The sequence below is a fragment of the Procambarus clarkii genome, chromosome 37 (genome assembly GCF_040958095.1).
Source record: "Procambarus clarkii isolate CNS0578487 chromosome 37, FALCON_Pclarkii_2.0, whole genome shotgun sequence".
NCBI lineage: Eukaryota > Metazoa > Arthropoda > Malacostraca > Decapoda > Cambaridae > Procambarus > Procambarus clarkii.
The window spans coordinates 18,601,820-18,629,159 of record NC_091186.1 but is presented as its reverse complement, the minus strand read 5'-3'; the positions used below and the strand labels follow the sequence as shown (position 1 = coordinate 18,629,159).

The window sequence follows — 27,340 nt, the reverse complement described above, 5'->3', positions numbered from 1 at the left end:
GCCATTTGTAAAACCATGTTGCGACTCATTTATTAATTTATGTTTTTCAAGATGGAGAAGAATTGTATTTGCAATTATTGATTCAAGTAACTTCCCCACAATAGACGTTAGGCTAATTGGCCGATAGTTTGACGCAAGTGATCTATCTCCTTTCTTAAAAATTGGTACCACATTAGCTACCTTCCATGACTCTGGCACTCTGCCTGACTATTGATTTATTAAATATGGTAGACAGTAGCTCGGAAAGCTCCTCTTTGCATTCTTTAAGCACCCTGGCAAACACTTCATCCGGCCCTGGGGATTTGTTTGGTTTTAGTTTTTCTAATTGTTTAATTACATCCTCCCTGGTAACTGCTAAACTAGTCAACCTGTCCTCATCCCCACCCACATAGACTTGTTCGGCTGAAGGCATATTGTTAAGTTCTTTATTTACAAAATTAAACACAAACTACCAATTTTTATGGAGCTTTATTTACAAAATTAAACCTCCAACTGCTGGTTTCACAAGACTTGAAGCATCAAAACCACTAAACAACTGCCTGAACGATTCAATAAGAAATGAATTCACTCGAAAGTAGCAAGAACCTGTTAATAATAGCAATTGCCACCACCACGTAGCCTGGAGCTCAGTCCTCCACCAGCTCTGGATATATAAAAACACCCAACGAACTGATGAACCATATGGGCTCACCATAGCCAGTGCTACTTGGAATGTTTTGTTCCCAGTAACTGAATCTTAAACAACAACAACTGATGAACCTGGAATTAAGGAGGGAGACTGGGACTTGCCTATCTGTTGTTGATTTCGAGACTAAACATGCCTGTAGCCTAGTCTATGACCAGGCTCCTGGTTGCTGGTCTTAACAACAAGGCTGTTCAATGCGCCTGCTTGCAGCCTGATGTTCGAGTCACAACCTAGCTGATCAGCTATTCGTAGAAGGTGCTTGTCGAGTTCTCTTTTGAACGCTGTGGGAGGGCGGCCAAATATGCCCATATGTGTTGGGGATGAGTATTGAAGTCTTGGGTTTTTGATGTTGAACACTGACAAAATGTGCCCATAAAGCAGTAGCTGCCTAATATGCTTCCACCTCAGATGCATGAATAGAAAGGGGATAGAAGTTCCCTGTGGGTTAGAACCCACAGGGAACTCCAGAGAAACCAGAGCCATAAGAATTGCCAGCCCAACAGGCAGCATAGCAGAACCAGAGTGAATGAGCATCGCCATTGTTAGTAGATAGTGGTGTAGGAATTGATATGGAGGAAGGAGGTAATAAAAGTATGTGTTTGTGGGAGAAACAAATTGGCAAAATGATCAGGGAACACACTTAGGGTATATTACACTAACAGTAGAAGTCTAAGAAACAAAATAGACGATTTAAATGCTCTTGTCTGCGCAGAAAAATTGACATTATTGCACTTACTGAAACGTGGATGTAGAAAATAGAGAACTATTAGCTGAATATCAAATAAATGGATTTAAACTATTTCAGACATTATTAGACGAAGAGGGGAAGTAGCCATATATGTATGGGAAAATTTGAAATGTAGTCTCAAAGAGGGAATCAAAACTGAGCCACATACAGAAACTATTTGGATAGAATTTGAACGAAAGAGCAAATAATCTTACAATAGTAGTTATATACAGGGCACCAAACTCAAACAGGATGGAAGCAAAACATCTATGGGATGAAATATCTAGAGCATCTAGGTCTAGCAGTATTTGTGTCATGTGCAACTTTAATTAGTGGAATAAATTGGTTTAACAGAACAGGGAATAATGAAGCATTATACTAATGAAAGCATAAGATTTTCTAGAATTAATTTCCGTAAGTAACAGACTAAATGCAAAGACTTTCAAAATCTTAAGAACAAAGGTAACTGCAGAAAGCCTATTGGCCCATATGAGGCAGCTCCAATTTATAACCACCCAATCCCACTCATATACATGTCCAACCCATGCTTGAAACAATCGAGGGACCCCACCTCCACCACGTTACGTGGCAATTGGTGGGCAATTTGAAAAATACGAACAGTTGCATAAAGAAGAAATTTGATATATGATTTACTTTGATATACACATTATATAAAATAAATAAATACCTTACTACGGCCAATTCAAGTGTTGAAAACGTGCAGTCAATTTTATGACTCTCTTCTTTCCCTGCTTTTCTCAATCTGATGCAACCAATGGTAATATCCCAGACTATATACAGACCAAGTGAGGTGTATGGAGGTCATATGTTCCTCATTCTCTTAACAATAATCATTCATAAGAGCATACAAACATAAGATTTGTGAAAGCATCAGAAGGTCTGCTGACCAGTTTGAGGCAGCTTCAAATTATATCAACCATATTCATAAATATAAGAACACAATATCATAAGAATGAAGATAAATGCAAAATGTGAGAAACATAAGAATGAAAGTAACTGCAGAAGGCCCATTGGCCCACATGAGGCAGCTCCTATTTATATAACCCAATCTACAAATACTGAATATGTCTAACCTAGGCTTGAAAGCATGAAGGGATCCCACTTCTATTATGTTATGCGGTAATTGGTTCCACAAATCAAAAACCCTGTTACCGAACCCGTATTTACCCAGGTCTTTCCTAAATCTAAACTTATCCAATTTATACCCATTGTTTCGTGTTCTGTCTTGTGTTGATACATTTAATACCTTTTTTATATCTCTTTGTTATGCCCATATGCCCATTCCTCCACTTGTACACTGCTATCATGTCCATCCCAATTCTTCACTTTTCAAGATAATGTAATTTATGCTTTGTCAATCTTTCTTCATATGACAGGTTTCTAATTTGTAGGATTAACTTTGTCATCCTATGCTGGAGGCATTCTTATGATAGACTTATGTATTTATCATGATAGGGGTGACATGATAGAGGTGTATAAGTGAATGAATGGGCATAACAAAGGGGATATTAATAGGGTATTAAATGTATCAACACAAGCGAGAGAACACAAAACAATGGGTATATATTGGAAAAAGTTCAGATTTAGGAAAGATCTGGGGTATATATGGGTTCAGTAACAGAGTTGTTAAGAACAAAAGAACAAAGGTAACTGCAGAAGGCCTATTGGCCCATACGAGGCAGCTCCTATTTAAAACCCCCCAATCCCACTCATATACATGTCCAACCCACGCTTGAAACAATCGAAGGACCCCACCTCCACCACGTTACGGGGTAATTAGTTTCACAAATAAACAACCCTGTTACCGAACCAGTATTTACCCAAGTCTTTCCTAAATAGGATACTGGTATTTATTATTTGAGGCGTTAGTAACATAAGAACATAAGAACAAAAGCAACTGCAGAAGGCCTATTGGCCCATACGAGGCAGCTCCTATTTATAACCACCCAATCCCACTCATACTTGTCCAACCCACGCTTGAAACAATCGACGGACCCCACCTCCAGCACGTTACGCGGTAATTGGTTCCACAAATCAACAACCCTGTTACTGAACCAGTATTTACCCAAGTCTTTCCTAAATCTAAACTTATCCAATTTACACCCATTGTTTCGTGTTCTGTCTTGTGTTGATACTTTTAATACCCTATTAATATCCCCTTTGTTATGTCCATTCACCCACTTGTAAACCTCTATCATGTCACCCCTAACTCTTCGCCTTTCCAGTGAATGCAACTTAAGCTTTGTTAATCTTTCTTCATATGAAAGATTTCTAATTTGGGGAATTAGTCATCCTACGCTGGACACGTTCAAGTGAATTTATATCCATTCTATAATATGGCGACCAAAACTGAACTGCATAATCTAAATGGGGCCTAACTAGAGCAAGATATAGCTTGAGAACCACACCAGGTGTCTTGTTATAATATATATATTTGTTTATAATATATATAAATGATTGTTGTTTATAATATATATAAATGATTTAGATTCAGGTTTGAGTAGCAACATTTGCAAATTTGCCGATGATACGAAAATCGGTAGGGAAATTAATTCGGAGGAGGACTCACTATCACTTCAAGTTGATCTAGATAGGGTTTTGAAATGGTCAAAGGATTGGCAGATGCAGTTTAATGCTGATAAATGTAAAGTTCTGAGGTTAGGTAATGATGATAGAGTTACAAGATACGAGCTAGATGGTGTTGTGATTGCGAAGTCGGATTGCGAAAGGGATCTGGGAGTTATGATTAGTAAGAATTTAAAACAAAAGGATCAATGCATAAATGTTCGTAATAAAGCAAATCGGACACTTGGATTTATTAATCGCAGCGTTAGTAACAAGACACCTGGTGTGGTTCTCAAGCTATATCTTGCTCTAGTTAGGCCCCATTTAGATTATGCAGTTCAGTTTTGGTCGCCATATTATAGAATGGATATAAATTCACTTGAACGTGTCCAGCGTAGGATGACTAAGTTAATTCCCCAAATTAGAAATCTTTCATATGAAGAAAGATTAACAAAGCTTAAGTTGCATTCACTGGAAAGGCGAAGAGTTAGGGGTGACATGATAGAGGTTTACAAGTGGATGAATGGACATAACCGGGGGGATATTAATAGGGTATTAAAAGTATCAACACAGGACAGAACACGAAACAATGGATATAAATTGGATAAGTTTAGATTTAGGAAAGACTTGGGTAAATACTGGTTCAGTAACAGGGTTGTTGATTTGTGGAACCAATTGCCGCGTAACATTGTGGAGGTGGGGTCCCTTGATTGTTTCAAGCACGGGTTGGACAAGTATATGAGTGGGATTGGGTGGTTATAGAATAGGAGCTGCCTCGTATGGGCCAATAGGCCTTCTGCAGTTACCTTTGTTCTTATGTTCTTATGTTCTTATGTTACTAACGCTGCGATTAATAAATCCAAGTGTCCGATTTGCCTTATTACGAACATTTATGCATTGATCCTTTTGTTTTAAATTCTTACTAATCATAACTCCCAGATCCCTTTCGCAATTCGACTTCGCAATCTCAACACCATCTAGCTCGTATCTTGTAACCCTATCATCATTACCTAACCTCAGAACTTTACATTTATCAGCATTAAACTGCATCTGCCAATCCTTCGACCATTTCAAAACCCTATCTAGATCAACTTGAAGTGATAGTGAGTCCTCCTCCGAATTAATTTCCCTACCGATTTTCGTATCATCGGCAAATTTGCAAATGTTGCTACTCAAACCTGAATCTAAATCATTTATATATATTATAAACAACAGAGGTCCCAGGACAGAGCCCTGAGGCACCCCACTTACAACATTTTCCCACTCTGACTTGACTCCATTTATACTAACTCTCTGTTTCCTATGGTATAGCCATGCCCTAATCCAGCTTAATATAGCACCCCCAATACCATGAGACTCTATCTTTTTAATCAGTCTTTCATGTGGCACTGTATCAAAACCATGAGAGACTAACTTTTTAATCAGTCTTTCATGTGGCACTGTATCAAAAGCTTTGCTAAAGTCAAGGTACACAACATCGCAATCCTTACCACTATCAACTGCCTCAACAATGCTAGAATAAAAAGATAACAAATTTGTTAAACATGAACGGCCATTTATAAAACCATGTTGCAACTCAATTATTAATTTGTTTTTCAAGATGAAGACGAATTTAATTTGCTATTATAGATTCGAGTAACTTTCCCACAATAGACGTTAGGCTAATTGGTCGATAGTTAGACGCAAGTGATCTATCTCCTTTCTTAAAAATTGGTATCACATTAGCAACTTTCCAAAACTCTGGCACTCTGCCTGACTCTATTGATTTATTAAATATGGTTGACAGTGGGTCACAAAGCTCCTCTTTGCATTCTTTAAGCACCCTGGCAAACACTTCATCCGGCCCTGGGGATTTGTTTGGTTTGAGTTTTACTATTTATTTAAGAACATCCTCCCTGGTAACTGTTAAACTCGTCAACCTGTCCTCGTTCCCACCCACATAGACTTGTTCGGCTGAAGGCATATTGTTAAGTTCCTCTTTAGTAAAAACAGATACAAAATATTTATTAAAAATACTACTCATCTCTTCATCACTATCTGTTATTTGACCTGTCTCAGTTTTTAATGGACCTATCCTTTCCCTAGTCTTAGTACGATATAACTGAAAAAACCCTTTAGGATTTGTCTTTGCTTGCCCTGCCATGCGAACTTCATAGTTTCTTTTTGCTTTCCTTATCTCTTTTTTAACATTTCTAACCAGTTGTACGAATTCCTGTTCTAAAGTGACCTCCCCATTTTTAATCCTTTTGTACCAAGCTCTCTTTTTACCTATAAGGTTCTTCAAATTCTTTGTTATCCACTTTGGATCATTGGTATTCGATCCATTCAATTTGCATGGTATACAGTACTACGTTCCTGTGCTTCGTTTAGAATATTCTTAAATAAGTTATATATTGAATCCACATCGAAATCCCCATTTACGTCACCTATCGCTGGGTTCATGTCTCGCTCCAAGACCGGCCCCCACCCCATACCCAAGACTTTCCAATCAATTTGACCCAAAAAATTTCTAAGGCTATTAAAATCAGCTTTTCGAAAATCTGGCACTTTAACAGAATTTTCTCCTACAGGTCTATTCCATTCTATGCTAAATCTGATTTCTTTGTGATCACTGTTCCCTAGCTCACTCCCTATTTCGATGCCATTAATTTGTGTTTCCCTGTTAGTTAACACAATCTAAAATATTATTTTCCCGTGTTGGTTCCTTAATGTGTTGCGTAAGAAAGCAATCGTCAATTAATTCTAGAAAATCTTCTGCTTCACTATTCCCTGTTTTGTTCAACCAGTTTATTCCACTAAAATTAAAGTCACCCATGACGTAAATACTGTTAGATCTAGATGCCCTAGATATTTCATCCCATAGATGCTTTGCTTCCATTCTGTCTAAATTTGGTGGCCTATATATAACTCCTATTATAATACTATTTGCTTTTTCGTATAATTCTATCCAAATAGTTTCTGTGTGTGGCTCAGTTTTGATTCCCTCTTTGAGACAACATTTCAAATTGTCCCTAACATATATGGCTACTCCCCCTCCTCGTCTAATATATCTATCTGTGTGAAATAGTTTAAATCCATTTATTTGATATTCAGCTAATAGTTCTCTATTTTCTACATTCATCCATGTTTCGGTAAGTGCAATAATATCTATTTTTTCTGTGCAGACAAGAGCATTTAATTCGTTAATTTTATTTCTTAGACTTCTACTGTTAGTGTAATATACCCTAAGTGAATTGTTATTTTGAGGCCCTTCTCTTTCCCTGATCATTTTGCCAATTCCTTTCTCCCACAAACACGTACTTTTATTATCTCCTTCCTCCAAATCAATTCCCATACCTCTATCAGCTAACAGTTTAAACCCAAACAAACACCTCTAACCACTTCTTCCAACGAGTTCGCAACAGCAACAACCCCAGCTCTCGATAGATGCACCCCATCACGAGCATACATTCCATTTCTTCCATAGAAGTGTTCCCAGTTGTCTATGAAAGATATTGCATTTGATTTGCAATATCTAATACTGGTTCGGTAACAGCTTGTTGATTTGTGGAACCAATTACCATGTAACGTGGTGGAGGTGGGGTCCCTTGAGTGTTTCAAGCGCGGGTTGGACATGTATATGAGTGGGATTGGGTGGTTATAGATAGGAGCTGCCTCGTATGGGCCAATAAGCCTTCTGCAGTTGCCTTTGTTCTTATGTTCTTTGGTAAATACAGATGTAAAATATTTATTAAAAATACTACTCATCTCCTCGTCATTAAACCTGTCTCAGTTTTTAATGGACCTATCCTTTCCCTAGTCTTAGTTTGATATAACTGAAAAAACCCTCTAGGATTTGTTTTCGCTTGCCCTGCTATGTGAACTTCATAGTTTCTTTTTGCTTTCCTTATCTCTTTTTTAACATTTCTAACCAGTTGTACGAACTCCTGTTCTAAAGTATTATAAAGTATCTAACTAATTTTACAGATTTTCTCATAGCTGTATCACGTTATTATGATTTCGTTGTCTTAATCTTTCTTCGTAAGGAAAGTTTTGAGTTCCTGGGATTAACTTTATCATCTTTCTCTATTCAAGTGAATATATGTCCATTTTATTACTATCAGGATTTACACTATACTATTTAATAACACAATAGGTTTTTACTCTTACCGTCATAGCGAGGCCGGCCAGGTCCTCGTTTCTTTGGAGATTCCTCTTTGATATACACTAGAAAATAGATAACCAAATTATAGTTTAACATTACCCAATACAGAATGCTTTATTTATGATGAACAGAGGAAGACAAAAATATTCAAAAAATGAATAATATAATCATCCTAGTTAATTTTTTAATTTTGTGGTAAAATCTCTCCCCCTCAATCCACTATAGGAAAATTCCTCACTGGCATATCCTACAGAAATGCAGGAACACAGACATATAGGACAATAAATTTATTTGCATGTCTATCACACACAAAGCCAGTACAAATATAATCGTAGCCTTCATTTAACAGAGGAGCTGCAGTGAACAACTCTTACAACAAATAACTGAGATCAGTACTTTGAATTTCAAATAGTTATTTCAGCCTAGCGAAACAACTCTAGGAGAAGATGTCGTTAGTCTGGTCCTGGTTAATAGAGACCTATGTGGAACACCCCCTTGTGGCCAGAATTTCCCAAGGATCCACCCATGATCGCATGGAAACGAGGTAAATCCTTGAGAGACCATCTAGGTACGACTAGGACGGCCCCCCCCCTCCGCTCGTTGGTCTAGCAAAAGTGAGCCAGAAAATAAGCGGAGGTATAAATACATCCAAACTAACCTAACTTGACACAGGAGGACATCCTCCTCCTCCTGTAGTTTTAGAGAGTCTGAGGAGTGGTTAGAAGGGCCCTACATTACACACACTCCCCCCCCCCCTTTCGAGGGAAGGGGGGTGGGTGCTAACGACCGGGCATACTAGTTGGATGTCAATTTGCTTGCTTGTTTGTTTGTTTTCATCTGAGGGGAGTTCTTTGGCTGTGTTCGGATGTAGGTTGCAATTATCACCAGTAGAGGGCTTGTATTGTTTTGCCTACCTTTCTGGGTGCTTTCCCTGGTCGATGGCAGACATGACATACTGTACTCTAAATGTAGAGTGCTCATATGGCCATTGCTCCCTGCACCTCTCCGAGAGGGCCAGGTTCTGGCTCGTGGCCCCCACTAGGCACTCGAACTCCCGGGACTGATGACACTCAACTAATATGACACGTGTCAGTTTGATAGCTTCAGAGAGCCAACAGAGCTCCCAACAAAAAGCAGGTGATAATAACTAAAATTGACATATAATTACACTACCCTGGGGATTGACGAGTTATGATAACTGCACTGTAAGGGCTAATCTCTAAAGAAAATCTTTGGAATATGGTGATGGAATAGAAACGGCATCCTAGGTCACCTCAGGCGCATGCTTTACGCATTTATTACAATATGCATATAAGTTACACGACCTGGCAAAATTGCATATTTTTAATTAAATCTGATGTTGGAGAGATATTTTGTTGGGTTAAATGTATAATACTGTACAGTACAGTATAATTATAATTTTGAAATACTGTATTGGGTTAGACCAGTCCAAGGCAAGCATCCAGGGTGACCCAGGATTATGGTTCAATTCTACTACCTTGATCAAAAGATCTTATCACTTTATTGTGATTTCATTTTTTACCTCTCATTGTAAGAAAGGTTTCTAATTCCTGAGAATAATTATCATCTTTCTCTTTACATGTACAATATGTCCATTCTATTACTATCAGCGTTTCCACACTACAGTATTTAAAAAATTTAATAGATTAATATATATACTCTTACCTTGTTTGGGAGGCCGGCCAGGTCCTCGTTTCTTTGGAGATTCCTCTTTGATGCTTTGCACTGGTAAATAGATAACCAAATTATAGTTTATCATTACCCAATACAGAATGCTGTATTTATGATGTACTGAGAAAGATTTAAAAATATTCAAGCAATGAATAATAAAATCAACCTAGATATGTTTTGAATTTTGTGGTAAAATCTCTCCCCCATAATCCACTGTGGGAAAATTCCTCACTGGCATGTCCTACAGGCATGCAGGAACACAGACATGTAGGACAATAAATTTATTTGCATGTGTATTGCACACAAAGCCAGTACAAATATAATTGTAGCCTTCATTTAACCCCTGCACTGCACACCTGTTTTTGGCAAAAACTTCATAGTGCAATTGTTAACACTTTCACCCGGGCATGACACAGCATTGCGTCATCCGTTTACTGTCGGTAATGCCGGGGATGACGCAGCATTGCGTCATCCACTTTAACCCTTCAATTGCGCATCGCATCATATGATGCTTTGACCAACTTGCAGTAAATTGCGCATCGCATCATATGATGCTTTGACCAACTTGCAGTAAATTGCGCATCGCATCATATGATGCTTTGGAGTACTACGCAAGATTTAAATGGCCCGCGGATACACGGGGTTCACCACACCTTCATCAGGGCTCTTGTAAACAGACGCCATTTTTTAAAAAAATCGTGGGCCAAACCCCAGGGTGTTAGGGGCCTCAGTATTGAGTGAGCTACCAAGCCTGACGCACGCAGCATGAGCTCACAGCACTGCTGTTCAGCTTGTGACCACAGCATCACCTAAAAATGCCATAATATACTTGTTCATGCTATTATGTAGAGATGATATTATTACAGAAGACCCCTGACTGTGATAAAACTGACCAGGGATCTGATAATAGCAGTATTGTGGTGATATTTAGCGCTGTGCGCCATGGAGGAAGGAGTAATGCTGTGGGAGGGAGGAAGGTGGCGTTGTCTTTTGAGTGTGCGTGGCCACCTTTTATTGACTGCACTCACCATACCAGCTTAGTGGTTCGCTATGGTGAACACAAATGTAGATACTTATATATAACGTGTGTATAGTGTGAGATAACAGCGAGAGTAGGAGGTTGGGAGCCGCCATTTTGGTGAGGGAGGAGAGTCGTCTGCAGGACTTATCATGTTGTTTACTGATGACCACGATGGTCTTTGGGCACCATACCAGTTTACTTGTACAAGTATGGTGAATAAAACAGGTAGATATTTATATATAATGTGTGTATATAGCGTAATAACACCACAAACAGTATTGTTGTAGGAGAAATATTAGTGCGTCTGGCCTTGAGGGCGGCCGCCACCAGCTGACTGTGTGAGTAGCTACGTCTTTGTGCCTTTACTCACCATACAAGCTTAGATGTACAGTTATGGTGAACAAAACATGTAAATACTTATATATAACATCTGTATATAAAAGCAAAAACAGTATGGTGGGTGGAGAATGGTGGCAAGTCAGGTAAGGTGAGGTGAGGGAGGGAGTGGCAGCCAGTCACTGCCTGCCACTGCCACAACAGGTACTCTGAGAGAGAACTCTATCAACATCAGAGGCCCGAGACTGTTCAACACGCTTCCACTACACATAAGGGGCATAACTGGCAAACCCCTCACAGTGTTCAAGAGAGAACTGGATAAGCACCTCCAAAGGATACCTGATCAACCAGGCTGTGACTCATACGTCAGGCTGCGAGCAGCCGCGTCTAACAGCCTGGTTGATCAGTCCAGCAACCAGGAGGCCTGGTCGACGACCGGGCCGCGGGGACACTAAGCCCCGGAAGCACCTCAAGGTAGCCTCAAGGTAGCCACTGCCACTCAGCATACCAACTTAGTGGTTTGTCATGGTGAACAAAACATCCAGATACTTATATATATATAACGTGTGTATATAGTGTAATAACCGACAAAGTATTTGTTCACTGTTTGATGAACATAATTGAATCAACAATACGCACACCATATTTTTGAGTACAGCGATGATTCACTCATTTTATTCTATAAATATATCACACTACACACTATTGAATAATATTACAGCAAAAAAACTACGAAAAATCAATCAGAGACATTGAAATAATTGGGTAATTATCTCTTTGTGGAAACTCTGGCCTGACAGCTGGCTATCAACAGACCGCCTGGGGACGCACGCTCAGTCAGCGCCTGATTTCTGTCACACTTCCCCGCCCTATAGTGGGCAATATATGCCACTTACGATTTTTTTATTATTTTTCCCGTGATCAGTGAACACAAATTAACAGGTTAGGAAGAAAAAATAATTTTTTTTTTTTTTTTTTTGGTATGCGCCTGTGGGTGTCAAATGGTATATAGCTATGCGCCATTTAAGGGTTAAATAATCGCCAAAAATCAGGTTTTTATCCGATTTTTTTGGGACTGGGTTTAAAATGCGCGCCGATATCTTCCCATTTTCTTTGTTGAGCCTCGTGGCATTCAGGTGGCTTGGCACACGCCGTGGGCCCATTGTTTTCGCTCCACTGTTGTGACCAATGTCGCCTCCCATTGCATCTCAAACGTGTGAACATTTCAGCTATTTTCCGTGGCTATATTTCTTACTGCGGCTTTAGAAACTATCTATGCTTACTCCACGATGGATAGTGATCATGAACAAGGCCCTTCCAGGAAGAAAATTGAGAAAGAAAGGCTTGAAAAGGGCGGGAATTGGGAGTGTAGCTGGAAGGCGTCTGAGCGCTCACTCGCGGCTAACGCGTGGCCCGTCTTCAACTCGTCGGCGGTTGGAGTGTGACCAGGTTTTTTATTTTATATGCTAATGTTCCTCTGTAGAATTCTATTGTGAATCCATTGAGGCCAAAATGAAAGACCTAGGACGAAAATTGAGGTGACCAGAGTGAAAATAGTGAAAACATTTTATCGTGTTTGCGCGCTCCTGGGTAACTCATTCGCACTTTCTCTGATTGCTGCGGGTAATTAGCCGGGCTTTTGGAGTTTATATGCATTTAGTGCTGTAGAGAATTCTATTGCGAACACAATGATACAAAATTTAATCTCGTAGGTGTAGGACGAGAATTAAGATGACAAAGTTGAAGAGAGTATACATTTTTCAGAATTTACGCGCGCTCCCGTGACACCCTGGGTCCCATATCGCACAGTTGAGGGGTGGCGCGCAGTGTATGCCAAAGTGTTAAGGACATAGTTTTGTTGTTTTTATAAATATTCAGGTAAAGTTAATGTCAAAATGTTTCCAAACTCAACTATTTTTATTTTAAAACACAGTGATGAAAACATTAAAAAACATTAAAATATAGCCTAATAAAAAAAAACGGACAACTCTCAAAACAGCATTTGCCGTTTTGCGCAGTGCAGTGGTTAACAGAGGAGCTGCAGTGAACGAAGTCTTACAACCAATAACTGGGTACCTTGAATAAATGATATAATAATTAAACATTACGGTCCATGTGACCAGTGGGCTCCCAGACTACGTGTCTAGACAGCAAGCATTCGACTCAAACTGGTTTAACCGAATATTTCAAAATATGATTATAGTGTGCTGCATTATACATTTAACCCAACAAAATAGCTCTCCAACATCAGATTTAATTAAAGATATGAAATGCTTGGGCATCATTATTCAAGAACAATTTATCTGATGATAAACACAATTACATAGGCGAAGTCAATACCCAACCCACACATCTCAAAATTAAAAAAAGATGATGTTTTGTTATGTCCTGGACCATTATGTAGTCGTGAAATACAGAAGGAGTAGAAGAGACAAACAATATATGGGAAGAGGGTGAGAAGAAAAGCAAGATGAATGTTAAAGACAGATGAAGGTAAAAATAAGATGAAAGGAAAGGATAAGAGAAAAGGCAAGAATAAGAGAAAACAAGGATAAAAAATCAGGTAAAGAAAAAATATAAAGTAAGGGAAGGGGAAGGAAAAGTCAGAAAATAAGGATGGTAAAAATAATGTACAACTCTTTCTCTTGCCTTGGTTATTCTTTGCATTTTATCAACTGTGTCTTTTCTTAAAGGGAGAAAAGACACCTATCGTTATCTCTAAGAGGTAACTCGATAAATGCCTCCAAAGAACAACTGATCAACTAGGCTGTGGAGGAAAAGGGGGAGGAGGTGTTGTCACAGCCAGATTGACGAGTGTCAACGAGGCCTGGTTATAGACCAGACTGTAGGGACATCAATCTTACGAACTACTTCAAAGAACATAGGTGTTTCAAATTACAAGCATATCTGAAGATGGCCTCCAGCAAAAGGGAGTGTATGGGGAGGAATAAAAATATATAATCAGTTATCAAACTGAGGCACACATAACTTATTTTACCTGGTATAACAATCCTTGTCTTGATAAAGAAGGATTTAAATTTTCCACATGTACTCTGACTGAATCTGGTATCCCACGATTTTTCATGAAAAATCCTGTAGTAGGGAAACAGTGCACTGAAAAAACAAAAACATATAATTATCCATTTTTACAAAATACAGTGTTACATAAAGGTATAAAATCAAATGATACTAATAATGATAAATTGTCACCAATTGAGGCGGTCGTCACTCGAGGTTCTACTGTACTGTATATATATGTATGTATGTATGTATGTATGTATGTATGTATGTATGTATGTATGTATGTATGTATGTATGTATGTATGTATGTATGTATATGTATGTATGTATATATATATATATATATATATATATATATATATATATATATATATATATATATATATATATATATATATATATATATTATATATATATATATATATATATATATATATATATATATATATATATATATATATATATATATATATATATATATATATATATATATATATATATATATATATATGTCGTACCTAATAGCCAGAACGCACTTCTCAGCCTACTATTCAAGGCCCGATTTGCCTAATAAGCCAAGTTTTCATGAATTAATGTTTTTTCGTCTACCTAACCTAACCTAACCTAGCTTTTTTTGGCTACCTAACCTAACCTTACCTATAAATATAGGTTAGGTTAGGTTAGGTAGGGTTGGTTAGGTTCGGTCATATATCTACGTTAATTTTAACTCCAATAAAAAAACTTGACCTCATACATAATGAAATGGGTAGCTTTATCATTTCATAAGAAAAAAATTAGAGAAAATATATTAATTCATGAAAACTTGGCTTATTAGGCAAATCGGGCCTTGCATAGTAGGCTGAGAAGTGCGTTCTGGCTATTAGGTACGACATATATATATATATATATATATATATATATATATATATATATATAATGTCATACCTAGTAGCCAGAATGCACTTCTCAGCCTACTATGCAAGGCCCGATTTGCCTAATAAGCCAAGTTTTCCTGAATTAATATATTTTTTCTAATTTTTTTCGTAAGAAATGATAAAGCTACCCATTTCATTATGTACGAGGTCAATTTTTTTTTATTAGAGTTAAAATTAACGTAGATATATGACCGAAAAATTAGGTTAGGTTAGGTAGCCGGAAAAGTTAGGTTAGGTAGGTTAGGTAGTCGAAAAACAAATAATTCATGAAAACTTGACTTATTAGGCAAATCAGGCCTTGCATAGTAGGCTGAGAAGTGCATTCTGGCTACTAGGTACGATATATATATATATATATATCGTACCTAGTATATATATATATATATATATATATATTATTAAATATGACCGAAAAAGTAAGATTAATAATTCTAACACGAATTTTCTCAATCTTTCGTACATTATGCTTCACTGTTGGAGGTAAATCAAAAATCACTTCTCCAAAATTCATTTTTATTTCTAGTCTGACGCGACACGGGCGCGTTTCGTAAAACTTATTACATTTTCAAAGACTTCACAAATACACAACTGATTAGAACTTGCGTTTCCCTGATTTTATATCTACATTTGAGTGAGGTGGGAAGGGTGATGTGGCATTACATTTGAGTGAGGTGGGAAGGATGATGTGGCATTAACACAAGACAGAACACTAGAGGATATTAATAGGGTATTAAAAGTATCAACACAAGACAGAACAGAAACAATGGGTATTGAATAGAAGTGTTTGTAGAAAGCCTATTGGTCCATATTTCTTGATGCTTCTATATTGGAGCGGAGTCTTGAGGTGGGTAGAATATAGTTATAGAATATAGAATTTTACAGGAACTTCTTTTCCACAGCTCATAAAACAGAGGAAAGGGTCCTGAAAGATATTGTTAATAGAAACGTTATCCCTACAGACAAAAATCAGAGGATACAACTGACGATTTACTATAAAACCAGAAAAACGGCCAGCCTACTCATGAGAAACTCTCCAGACACGAAACAGAACGCTTTAAAAGAGACTAACGTCGTCTATGCCTTCAAATGCCCACTTGGGGACTGTAAGCTCCAAAAAACCCAGTATATTGGCAAGACAACAACATCTCTTTCTAGGCGTTTAACGATGCATAAACAACAGGGCTCCATTAAGGAACATATAATCTCTTCCCATAACCAAACCATCGCCAGAGAAATCCTAGTAAACAACACAGAAATCATCGATAGATACAGCGATAGCAGGCGGCTTGACGTTTGCGAGGCACTACACATCAAGAAGTCAACACCAGCAATCAACAGCCAATTATTGCACAACTATATTCTACCCACCTCAAGACTCCGCTCCAATATAGAAGCATCAAGAAATATGGACCAATAGGCTTTCTACAAACACTTCTATTCAATACCTCGTAGCCTGGTGGATAGCGCGCAGGACTCGTAATTCTGTGGCGCGGGTTCGTTCCCCGCACGAGGCAGAAACAAATGGGCAAAGTTTCTTTCACCCTAAGTGCCCCTGTTACCTAGCAGTAAATAGGTACCTGGGAGTTAGTCAGCTGTCACGGGCTGCTTCCTGGGGTGTGTGTGTGTGTGTGGTGTGGGGGAAAAAAAAAAAAAAAAGTAGTTAGTAGTTAGTTAGTAAACAGTTGATTGACAGTTGAGAGGCGGGCCGAAAGAGCAAAGCTCAACCCCCGCAAAAACACAACTAGTAAACACAACTAGTAAACACACACACACACTGTGTGTAATTACACTTAGGTAATTACACACAGGGAAGACCCCCTCAATTATAGACCTGTATCATTGACAAGTGTAATAGTGAAAGTATTGGAAAAGCTAATCAAAACTAAATGGGTAGAACACCTGGAGAGAAATGATATAATATCAGACAGACAGTATGGTTTTCGATCTGGAAGATCCTGTGTATCGAATTTACTCAGTTTCTATGATCGAGCCACAGAGATATTACAGGAAAGAGATGGTTGGGTTGACTGCATCTATCTGAACCTAAAAAAGGCTTTCGACAGAGTTCCACATAAGAGGTTGTTCTGGAAACTGGAAAATATTGGAGGGGTGACCGGTAAGCTTCTATCATGGATGAAAAATTTTCTGACTGATAGAAAAATGAGGGCAGTAATCAGAGGCAATGCATCGGAATGGAGAAATGTCATAAGTGGAGTACCACAGGGTTCAGTTCTTGCACCAGTGATGTTTATTGTGTACATAAATGATCTACCAGTTGGTATACAGAATTATATGAACATGTTTGCTGATGATGCTAAGATAATAGGAAGGATAAGAAATTTAGATGATTGTCATGCCCTTCAAGAAGACCTGGACAAAATAAGTATATGGAGCACCACCTGGCAAATGGAATTTAATGTTAATAAATGTCATGTTATGGAATGTGGAATAGGAGAACATAGACCCCATACAACCTATATATTATGTGAGAAATCTTTAAAGAATTCTGATAAAGAAAGAGATCTAGGGGTGGTTCTAGATAGAAAACTATCACCTGAGGACCACAAAGAATATTGCGCAAGGAGCCTATGCGATGCTTTCTAACTTCAGAATTGCATTTAAATACATGGATGGCGATATACTAAAGAAATTGTTCATGACTTTTGTTAGGCCAAAGCTAGAATATGCAGTTGTTGTGTGGTGCCCATAGCTTAAGAAGCACATCAACAAACTGGAAAAGGTGCAAAGACATGCTACGAAGTGGCTCCCAGAACTGAAGGGCAAGAGCTACGAGGAGAGGTTGGAAGCATTAAACATGCCAAAACTAGAAGACAGAAGAAAAAGAGGTGATATGATCACTACATACAAAATAGTAACAGGAATTGATAAAATCGACAGGGAAGATTTCCTGAGACCTGGCACTTCAAGAACAAGAGGTCATAGATTTAAACTAGCTAAACACAGATGCCGAAGAAATATAAGAAAATTCACCTTCGCAAATAGAGTGGTAGACGGTTGGAACAAGTTAAATGAGAAGGTGGTGGAGGCCAAGACCGTCAGTAGTTTCAAAGCGTTATATGACAAAGAGTGCTGGGAAGACGGGACACCACGAGCGTAGCTCTCATCCTGTAACTACACTTAGGTAATTACACACACACACACACACATACACATACACACTGGGCCCCTTAATGCCACTATATGTGTTTATGATATTGGCGCATACAGTATCGTGTACTATAATTCACATAATATGCACCTAGTCATATACTGTCCGCTTAGACAGTACAGTGGTACCTCGGAATGCGAGTGTCCCTGTATGCGAGTTTTTCGGAAGACGAGCAGGATTTACTCCAAAAATATGTCTCGGAAGGCGAGGGTTACCTCGGGACACGAGTTTGTTGATACGTGTACAGGCCGACTGGAGCGTGGTGGCATGGCGATCGCGCCTCAGTTTACCAGTGTCTCGTGTCCAGTGACTATCCCACCTGAATTCTTCACAAGGATTTACAGTTTTTTATCGTTTTTTTGGCCATTTGAGCATAAAAGTTGTCATTATATATCTTGCCATGGGTCTCAAGAAAGCCATTGGTAAGGTTCAACCTAAGAAAATAGCTGTGAGTAGAGGCAGTAGAGGATGTCCCTTCTTGATTAAGAAAATGTGTGAAGTATGGGAAGAACTGCAAAGTTTTGTTGAAAAACTCACCCAGATAAAGCTGTAGCAGGCCGTTGCATTGACCTTTTAAATGATAATGTGATGTCTTACTACAGACAAGTGTTAAAATGTAGGGAAAAACAAGTGTCATTAGACAAATTCTTAGTAAAACAAGCAAGTCCTAGTGGTATGCAGGCAAAATGTGGCAGAGTGTGCATACCAGTGAAGTCCTCACTGCCTGATGTGATAATGGAAGGGGACTCCCCTTCCAAACAGTAACTCCTCTCTTCCTCCCACCTCCTCACCATCTTCCATACGCCTACAGCATTCAACAGCAAGGTAAGTAATAACTTGAACATAGTTTTGTAGGTTTATTTAGATGAATTAATTATAAAAATTTAGTTTGATGTGGGGTTTTTGGGGTAGTCAGGAACGGATTAATTAATTTCCCTTTATTTCTTATGGGGAAATTAGCTTCGGAATGCGAGTTTTCGGAATACGAGGCGTCTCCAGGAACCAATTAAACTCTTAAACTGAGGTATGCCTGTATATGATTAGGACGAGGATCACTTAGCACCTATATGCCAAAGTGGCACCCACAGGAAGGCCTAAAGTTCCAGTTGGGCAACAGATAGGCATTTCTGGAATCCTTACTTTCAAGTGGTGTTAGTGGCTTAGTAGGTAGAGCAGCAGGCTACTGTCTATGTGGTCTGCAGTTCGTGGTGCTCCAAGTGACCAAATCAATGAAATAAAAGTTTAATTTGAATGGTCCCCAGCATTAGTTTTTTCAACAATACTCTAATCCTTCAGATCCTTGAGCCTGAAACACCAGGACGTTGACCACTAGCAGACAGTACCATACCTACTCTGTAGATTATATTGTCTACATTACGGTACTATAATTAACTTCTTACGTTATTATGTCTTTGACTTCAGTTGCTTTTAGTGATTTTGATGTTGTATTCTTCAATAGAAGAATCATTAGCACACTAAATTCCACAGGAGGTCTTGGAAGGGTGTTCCCAATCTTTTTCTCCTTGTGCTGAAATAGAAGATACCCCAATCAGAATTACATTACTGTACCGTACTTAGAATCATAAAATACAGACAATTCCAAATTAAATTCTTTTATAAATGGGCACTAGGGAACAAAAAACTTCATATTTAAATCCTTGAAACTTAGAACTGTATTATAAAGTTGCCAATCTTTGGATGACTCAGGACATTGATGGTTAAAAAAAAATCAAGCAATGAATGCAATGAAATGCCTCTTTTTTTTTTTATTGATGGGTCACCTCAGTGGCCCCCCCCCCCTGACCTAGCCTCCTGATTAGCTCCTAGTCTATCATGTCCCATTTTGACTCATAGGCATGTGACATCAGCACACCAGCTGCCCCTTTTGGCGGCCATTCATTGCTGATATGTCCTGGTTTGGTGTTTGGGTATGAGGGTTTCTGGCAGTCAACCGTAGGTCTTGGTAATCAGATTTTCTGGTTCTTGTTCCTGGACCTGAGTGGCCCTGTGTGGCTCTTGGTAGGCTTTCTACACCAGCTGTCTCTTCTTGTTTTGATACCTGCGGTGCTCCCTCCTCCCTGGTATGTCCCTCTTTTCTTCTCCATGGGTAATCAGCTACAGGGAGCTACAAGGGGCTACCCCCAGAAAATCAGCGCTGAATGTAATGAAACGACAATTCCTGGGTGAGCCCTGGTGGCTCCATGTCACCCTACCCCCCCCCCCCATCCCAGGGAGTCAGTTGCTTCATATGATTCGTCAAACTGACTGGGTCGCGGTCTGGGAGCTGTGGACTGCCCACCCTGTGTCCAAAACAAGGGGTGGGGGTGAAGTCTGGATTTCCCCTTCCCCTTCCCGGGGAGGGGAGGAGCTGCTCAGACAGCAGGGCGGCAGCTGTGATGTCATGCTTGTTTGCTTGTTTTCTGATTGGGGAGTCCTGCTTGTTCGTTTGGCTTTCGGTTTGCAATTTTAACCAACTGTAGATTGTTTTGGGATTTCTATCTTTCTGGTGCCTGACCTGGTAGATGGCAGATATAAACTGCTAAGCGAGGCTAAGAACTCCATTAATTAACTGTTGCCACAGTCTAATATATACACATCAGCCCGGTATAGCTCGTTCTGTGGAGAGCCGGAGAGCTCTCCACAGAACGGTTAGTTGACAAGTAACTTGTCTCAGTGAGACCAATCATATTAGTAGTAACATGGGTAAGTCCATGGCTAGACTATGGTTTTAGGGGAGTAACAGAGGGGAACTGCCACAAACTACAGTATACCTGGTTACCTGGTTGATGGGGTTCTGGGAGTTCTTCTACTCCCCAAGCCCGGCCCGAGGCCAGGCTCGACTTGTGAGAGTTTGGTCCACCAGGCTGTTGCTTGGAGCGGCCCGCAGGCCACCATACCCACCACAGCCCGGTTGGTCCGGCACTCCTTGGAGGAATAAATCTAGTTTCCTCTTGAAAATGTCCACGGTTGTTCCGGCAATATTTCTTATGCTTGCTGGGAGGACGTTGAACAACCGCGGACCTCTGATGTTTATACAGTGTTCTCTGATTGTGCCTATGGCACCTCTGCTCTTCATTGGTTCTATTCTACATTTTCTTCCATGTCGTTCACTCCAGTACGTTGTTATTTTACTGTGTAGATTTGGTACTTGGCCCTCCAATATCTTCCAGATGTATATTATTTGATATCTCTCTCGTCTCCTTTCTAGTGAGTACATTTGGAGGGCTTTGAGACGATCCCAATAATTTAGGTGCTTTATTGCATCTATGCGTGCCGTATATGTTCTCTGTATTCCCTCTATTTCAGCAATCTCTCCTGCTCTGAAGGGGGAAGTGAGTACTGAGCAGTACTCAAGACGGGACAACACAAGTGACTTGAAGAGTAGAACCATTGTATATATACAATATTTATACATTGTATTTATACAAGTATAACTTGTATAAAAATATTGAATTGCAGGAAAGGAAATGGAAATTAAATAATTCAATACTAACCTGTTTCTCAAACTGAAGAGATGCGTGAGATGTACAATCTGCTGGTTTATATTTATTAATGGGTCCCTTGCCATAAGCCGTGATTAATGATGGCTCTATTTTCTCTAACACAACACTAACTGGTTTCAGTAATAACTGCAATGTTTCATGTAATTTGTTTTCTTTATTATCAGAATCCCTGGACATTCTGTCTGTGGACAAACTGATTTTAGTAAAAGCCATTACATGAATTCAGTTCTACAGAGTTTTTCCACACACATGATCTTTGTTGGACAGAAAATCCCATTCTTGAATGATTCACACATTTCCTGGAAAAGGCAAATACTGTACATATTAGTTTCTAATTATTAGTGATACTGTATTTTAATTCAAAACTACATGCACATTTTAATGTTCTATGTTTGACAGAATAAATAAGCTTTAAGTCAGTAAACAATTCAATATTAATGACTTCCCAACAGCTTAAAAAGAAGAAGAAGAATTTATAAGAATAATCTCCATCTAACAACACGGTTACTTGCCACTGGCCAAGTCACTGAATCATGATCATACAGATTTGATATGATAAAAATGCCTTGGATGGCATGGTATAACTCTGGTGGTGTTGGGTATACTGTAATTGATAGTTCTAATTGACACTGAGTGCAGTTCTACATATGGATACATTCCTCAAGGCCACATATAAAACTGACATCTTGAGATGATTTCGGGTAATCTTTTTCGGTTTCAGCACGTATAGTAAATTGTTAAGGATCTTAATCCTATAGGGAAATAGGGTGCATTAAAAGATCAAGGTAAGGTATTTATCAGGAGAAAGTGCAAAGCCAGTACTGTACAACTATATAGCACTTGGAAGGGTTACAAGGATAAGGAGCAGGAATAGGACGGAAGGAAAGAACGATAGGGATTGGACAGTCAGGGATTGAACGCCGACCCCACAAGAAACGAAGCTGTTGCTCTACCGACCATTCCCAATGGTTGGATTAAAAGATCAAGGCTTCTGTTAAATTATGAAAATAATGTTCAAAATATCATCAATTTTAAAATACGTACAGTAAAGTGGAACCTCAATTCCACAAATCTCCAGTTGGACGTTTGGAATTTTTTTTGTTGGGCATTTTGGAATTTTTTGTTGGCATGTTGGAATTTTTTTGGGGTGGGGAGGCATTTTCACTTTTTCACATCTTTAATGATTTTTTGTAGATTAATGATTTTTGTAGATGGATGCAACATCACAAGAAATAGTAATGGGGCCTTGGGAAAGCCATTGAGCATATTTAACCCTTAAATGGTGTAACTGTTAAATGCTGATAGCCTGTACCTGATAGCCTAATCTGAACCTTTGATAAATGTACAAGCACGGGGCCTAGCAGAGGACTACCAATATAACAGAAGGTAGATAAACAAAAGGGACAGACCCGCACCAGGCAAAATAAACAAAAAAGAAAAAACTTGGCAAAAGCACAACGTCCCCAGGAGGAACAGAACCAGCCGCCGTGTATAATGGGAGACAAGCTGCACAATACCTTGCGCCCCTCCAGCAACGATACCACTTCCTATCCAAGACCAAACAGTGGCTACAAAAAACCCCAGTTGGCCTTAAGAGCGGGCAGTTGCTGAGCAACAGAAGACCCCTACGGAAGCGGTTCTGAAATGGCCTGTGGAAGGAAACCCCAAGACGCAAGGGCAGAACTTACAGCATGCCTAGGTAAGGGTACCCTAAGTGCATGCAGCCCCAGTACTGATCAAGTACTCCTGGCCTGTGCACCACAGAAATACACCACAAGGCACAGAACTGCAAAAAGAGTCAGAGGCCAGAGTAAACGACCACCACAGTCCACATCAGCCGAGGAATTGATTGCTGGAGCGGCCGCCGGCGCGAGGGAGGGGCCGCACGGGCAAGCAGCGCAACAGCGTTAGGGATGTTTACTTCTTTTAGTTTTGGAGTTCTGCCTCCATATTCGAGTTTTAGGTAGCAATTTTTACAATGTGGGGTTTGTTTATTACGCCTACCTTTCTAGATGCCAAACCCCAGTCGATGGCAGACATGGAAGAGGCAGGGACAGTAGAGGAAGAAAGTTCAAATGGAATTCACGAGTTCATAAGATCAAATTCACCGTACTTCTAAGCTATCACAAATTAATTTGTTGCAAATTATTATTCATGAATACAAGGTACTGTAGCCGAGCACTAAATAACAAAACCTACTGGATACAGTTTACTTTGTACCCAAAATATATTACAATCATTTTGGTGACTTTTAAAATCACCAACAGATTTTAAAATCCACTTAATATAACTCAGCCCAACCTTACTTAATGATATAGATATAGTACATGGGTTTAACAATTAAAAAACAAGGCTTTTCAGAACACCTTTTTATAATTTGACCATACCAAACTTAACAGTAACCTGGGGCTTGTGTTTTGCCTCCCATCATCTTATGCAAATATGTACAGTATTAAATACTTTGTCCTAAAGTTGACTATCTTGCAGTAGCCTATACAAGGCTAGTGTAATAATTGTTTAGGTTGATCAAAGAAGTGTGATGAGTCGTCCAGAAAATGCGAAGTTGGTGAATGTCTTGGAATTCTGGAGAATCGATCTGCTAAAGAACAGAGTGCATAGTAAGCTATGGTACAGTACAGTAGTTTACTGTACTGTACTCGCATGTTCTTCATAGCATGCGAGTTTACACCCCATGTTCTGGACAAGGAACCATGTTTGAAATCGCATAATATTTTCTCTAGATTAGTTGAGAATCATGAAAATAAACCTAAACTTTACCCATTTGTTGTGGATACATTGGATACACTCCTATGGCTACTGCATTACACAAATGTAGTCTACAAGCTGCAAAAAGTTTGAACCTGCCATGCCCTCATTTCTCTTCAAACAAAGTTAACCTAACCCCTAACCTAACCTTATCTTTCCTAACCCCCCTAACTTAACCTCACTTTTCCTAGGTGCAGGTTTCGGATACTTCTGTATTACCTTGATACAATAATAATAATATGCAACTGGCATTGAATATACACTGGACACCGACTGATTTGACTGTAACCAAATGATATCCTCCCCCCTATGTACCTTTATCCTACATATCCACAATCCTTGGGGCTGGTTTATCACCTAATGTACCACAGACATATTTCCACCCATACAAAACAGCTACGCGTAATTTTCCGGCCCCTCTAATATTGTTGTAATGGTCTCGTGGTAAATGAAATCTAGCTTTCATTTTGCCACGGCCTACCGTCCTAACATATACTAGGCCTACGAGATGAGCCCAACACCATTCTCTCTGGCCTCAATACCCTCCAACACATGGTAACGAGACTGTTTAGCCATGTTTTATCCCCCCATGAATACCAGCCAAACATTTTCTGTGGCAAGAGTTGTTGTTAGTGGGGACCCCTAGTAGTTCATGAGGCAAACACTTACAAACTAACGCACTGTAACGTCTAGTGTTACTTACAAGACGATAAAAGACGTAGTATTTCACTTTTCGACGAGAGATGAAGGGAGAGAGAGTTCTCTGTCATGCATCAGCGTCCCTTGTTGCGCGTTTACAGAGAGACGCGCGCCACGTCCCCAGCCCAACTGCCGGGGCGGAGTCCTCCCCCGCCTTGCCCCTATCCCGCAGACCCTGTTCCTCCACCTATCCCGTCCCTGCATCCATGCCTCATACCCTGTCCCTCCACCCATCCCTCAGACCCCGTCCCTGTCCCTCAGACCCCGTCCCTCAAACCCTGTCCCTCCATCCATCCCTCAGACATCCTTTGTTTTAATATAGAAGAGTTCTTAAAATCTTGTAAAGCCACTAACACGCATAGCGTTTCGGGCAGGGCCTTAATCATATGTTCCCCAGAATACGACCTCCCCAAATCGTTTAACTAACAACCAGGTGCCCATTTTACTGTTGGCTGAAGAGAGCCTACAGTTAAGGATTGGCACCTAGTAAATCCTCCCTGGCTAAGGTACGACCTCCAGGACAAAGCACTCGCAAAACGCCAGGCGAGCGTCTAACCACTACACCACGAGGAGACAGCTGTCCCTCCACCCCTCAGACTCCGTCCCTCAGACCCTGTCCCTCACCCAATCCCTGAGACTCTGTCCCTCTACCCATCCCTTAGACCCTATCCCTCTACCTATCCCTTAGACCCTGTCCCTGTACCGATCTCTCAGATCCCGTCCCTCAGACCTTGTCCCTTCACCCATCCCTCAGACCCCGTCCCTCGATCCACCCATCCCTCAGATCCTGTCCCTCCACACATCCCTCAGAGTCCGTCCCTGCACACTTGTGTAATAACGTCGCCATAAAATATCTCAGGTGTATCACCACTGATACCACCACCAAGTGAGTTGTTACTAATTATGACTTAAATTAAAGTTACTTAAAACAAATGCCGCCACCACCGCCGCCTTTGATGAACATTAGTTTACAGTGACCGGCGACGAAAGATACGTCCGGTCACGGGAGAGCTAAAGATGTGAGTTAAGGATATCACAGGAGGGAGAACACGGTCAACTTCCACTATTCACTGGCAACTCTCTGAATGAATAACAGGAACGAATGGATACAATGGAAAGTTAGGTTAGATTGTGGTTTTCTATTCAGCTTTTCAAGGTAAACTCAAATATTCACAATAAATTAGTATGTCACATATGCACTTATTCATAAGCAAGATATTGACTATAAGCAAGTGCGAGAACGGGTTGCAGACTCCTGTCTCGACGCACTGGACGCCAGACATCGACGCACAGGACAGAGACACAGAACACACTGTGGTCTCCCTCGATTGATTGATAAAGATTAAGCCACCCAAGAGGTGGCACGGGCATGAATAGCCCGTAATCCCTCCCTCTCCCTTGATTGATTGATGAAGATTAACCCACCCAAAAGGTGGCACGGGCATGAATAGCTCGTAAGTGGTGGCCCTTTTGAGCCATTAACAGTATCAATAGATGATACTGGAGATCTTTGGAGGTGCAACTGCACCCTGTGTGACGGGAGATGTCTCCCATGCCCCCTCCCTTGATTGATTGATTGATAAAGATTAAGCCACCCAAGAGGTGGCACGGGCATGAATAACCCGTAAGTGGTGGCCCTTTTGAGCCATTACCAGTATCAAGAGCTGATACTGGAGATCTGTGGAGGTGCAACTGCACCCTGCGTGACGGGAGATGTCTCCCGTGTTACTGGTGGCTGGGCCCCTCCCTTGATTGATTGATTGATGAAGATTAAGCCACCCAAGAGGTGGCACGGGCATGAATAGCCCGTAAGTGGTACAATTTTTTTTTCTCAGTATTCTGAGGTTGCATTTAACCATCAAGCTGTTATCGCGGGGGAGGATACTGCTTCACAGTCTTTACGAGGGTGTCCAGCTGCTGGACACCTTTGTTGACCAGGAGAGTGGCTGTGTTGATGGCTTCAGGGTGGCCACTGCATGATTCAGGAACTCTTAAAGCTCTTCTAAGGTCATTGGTTGCCTCACATTCCAGAAGATAGTGAAGTAATGGCTTTTCT

General features: G+C 40.0%; 1 protein-coding gene across 2 annotated transcripts in view; it reads right to left on the bottom strand.

Annotated features, from left to right (window-relative positions):
* The window catches only part of LOC138372051 (uncharacterized), a 38,926-nt gene extending 13,501 nt beyond the window's left edge, over window positions 1-25,425 (bottom strand). Inside the window, exons 1-6 of one of the 2 annotated variants that reach the window (XM_069337188.1) lie at window positions 25,289-25,425; window positions 21,811-22,118; window positions 19,717-19,844; window positions 14,190-14,305; window positions 9,829-9,888; window positions 8,148-8,204 (exon numbers count right to left, since the gene is read on the bottom strand). In XM_069337188.1, the coding sequence (XP_069193289.1) occupies window positions 8,148-8,204; window positions 9,829-9,888; window positions 14,190-14,305; window positions 19,717-19,844; window positions 21,811-22,032 (583 nt within the window). In that variant the 5' untranslated portion in view covers window positions 22,033-22,118; window positions 25,289-25,425. The remainder of the gene's footprint in view (window positions 1-8,147; window positions 8,205-9,828; window positions 9,889-14,189; window positions 14,306-19,716; window positions 19,845-21,810; window positions 22,119-25,288) is intronic. The other variant, XM_069337189.1, reaches the window with a different exon arrangement.
* Between the last annotated feature and the right edge of the window lie 1,915 nt (window positions 25,426-27,340).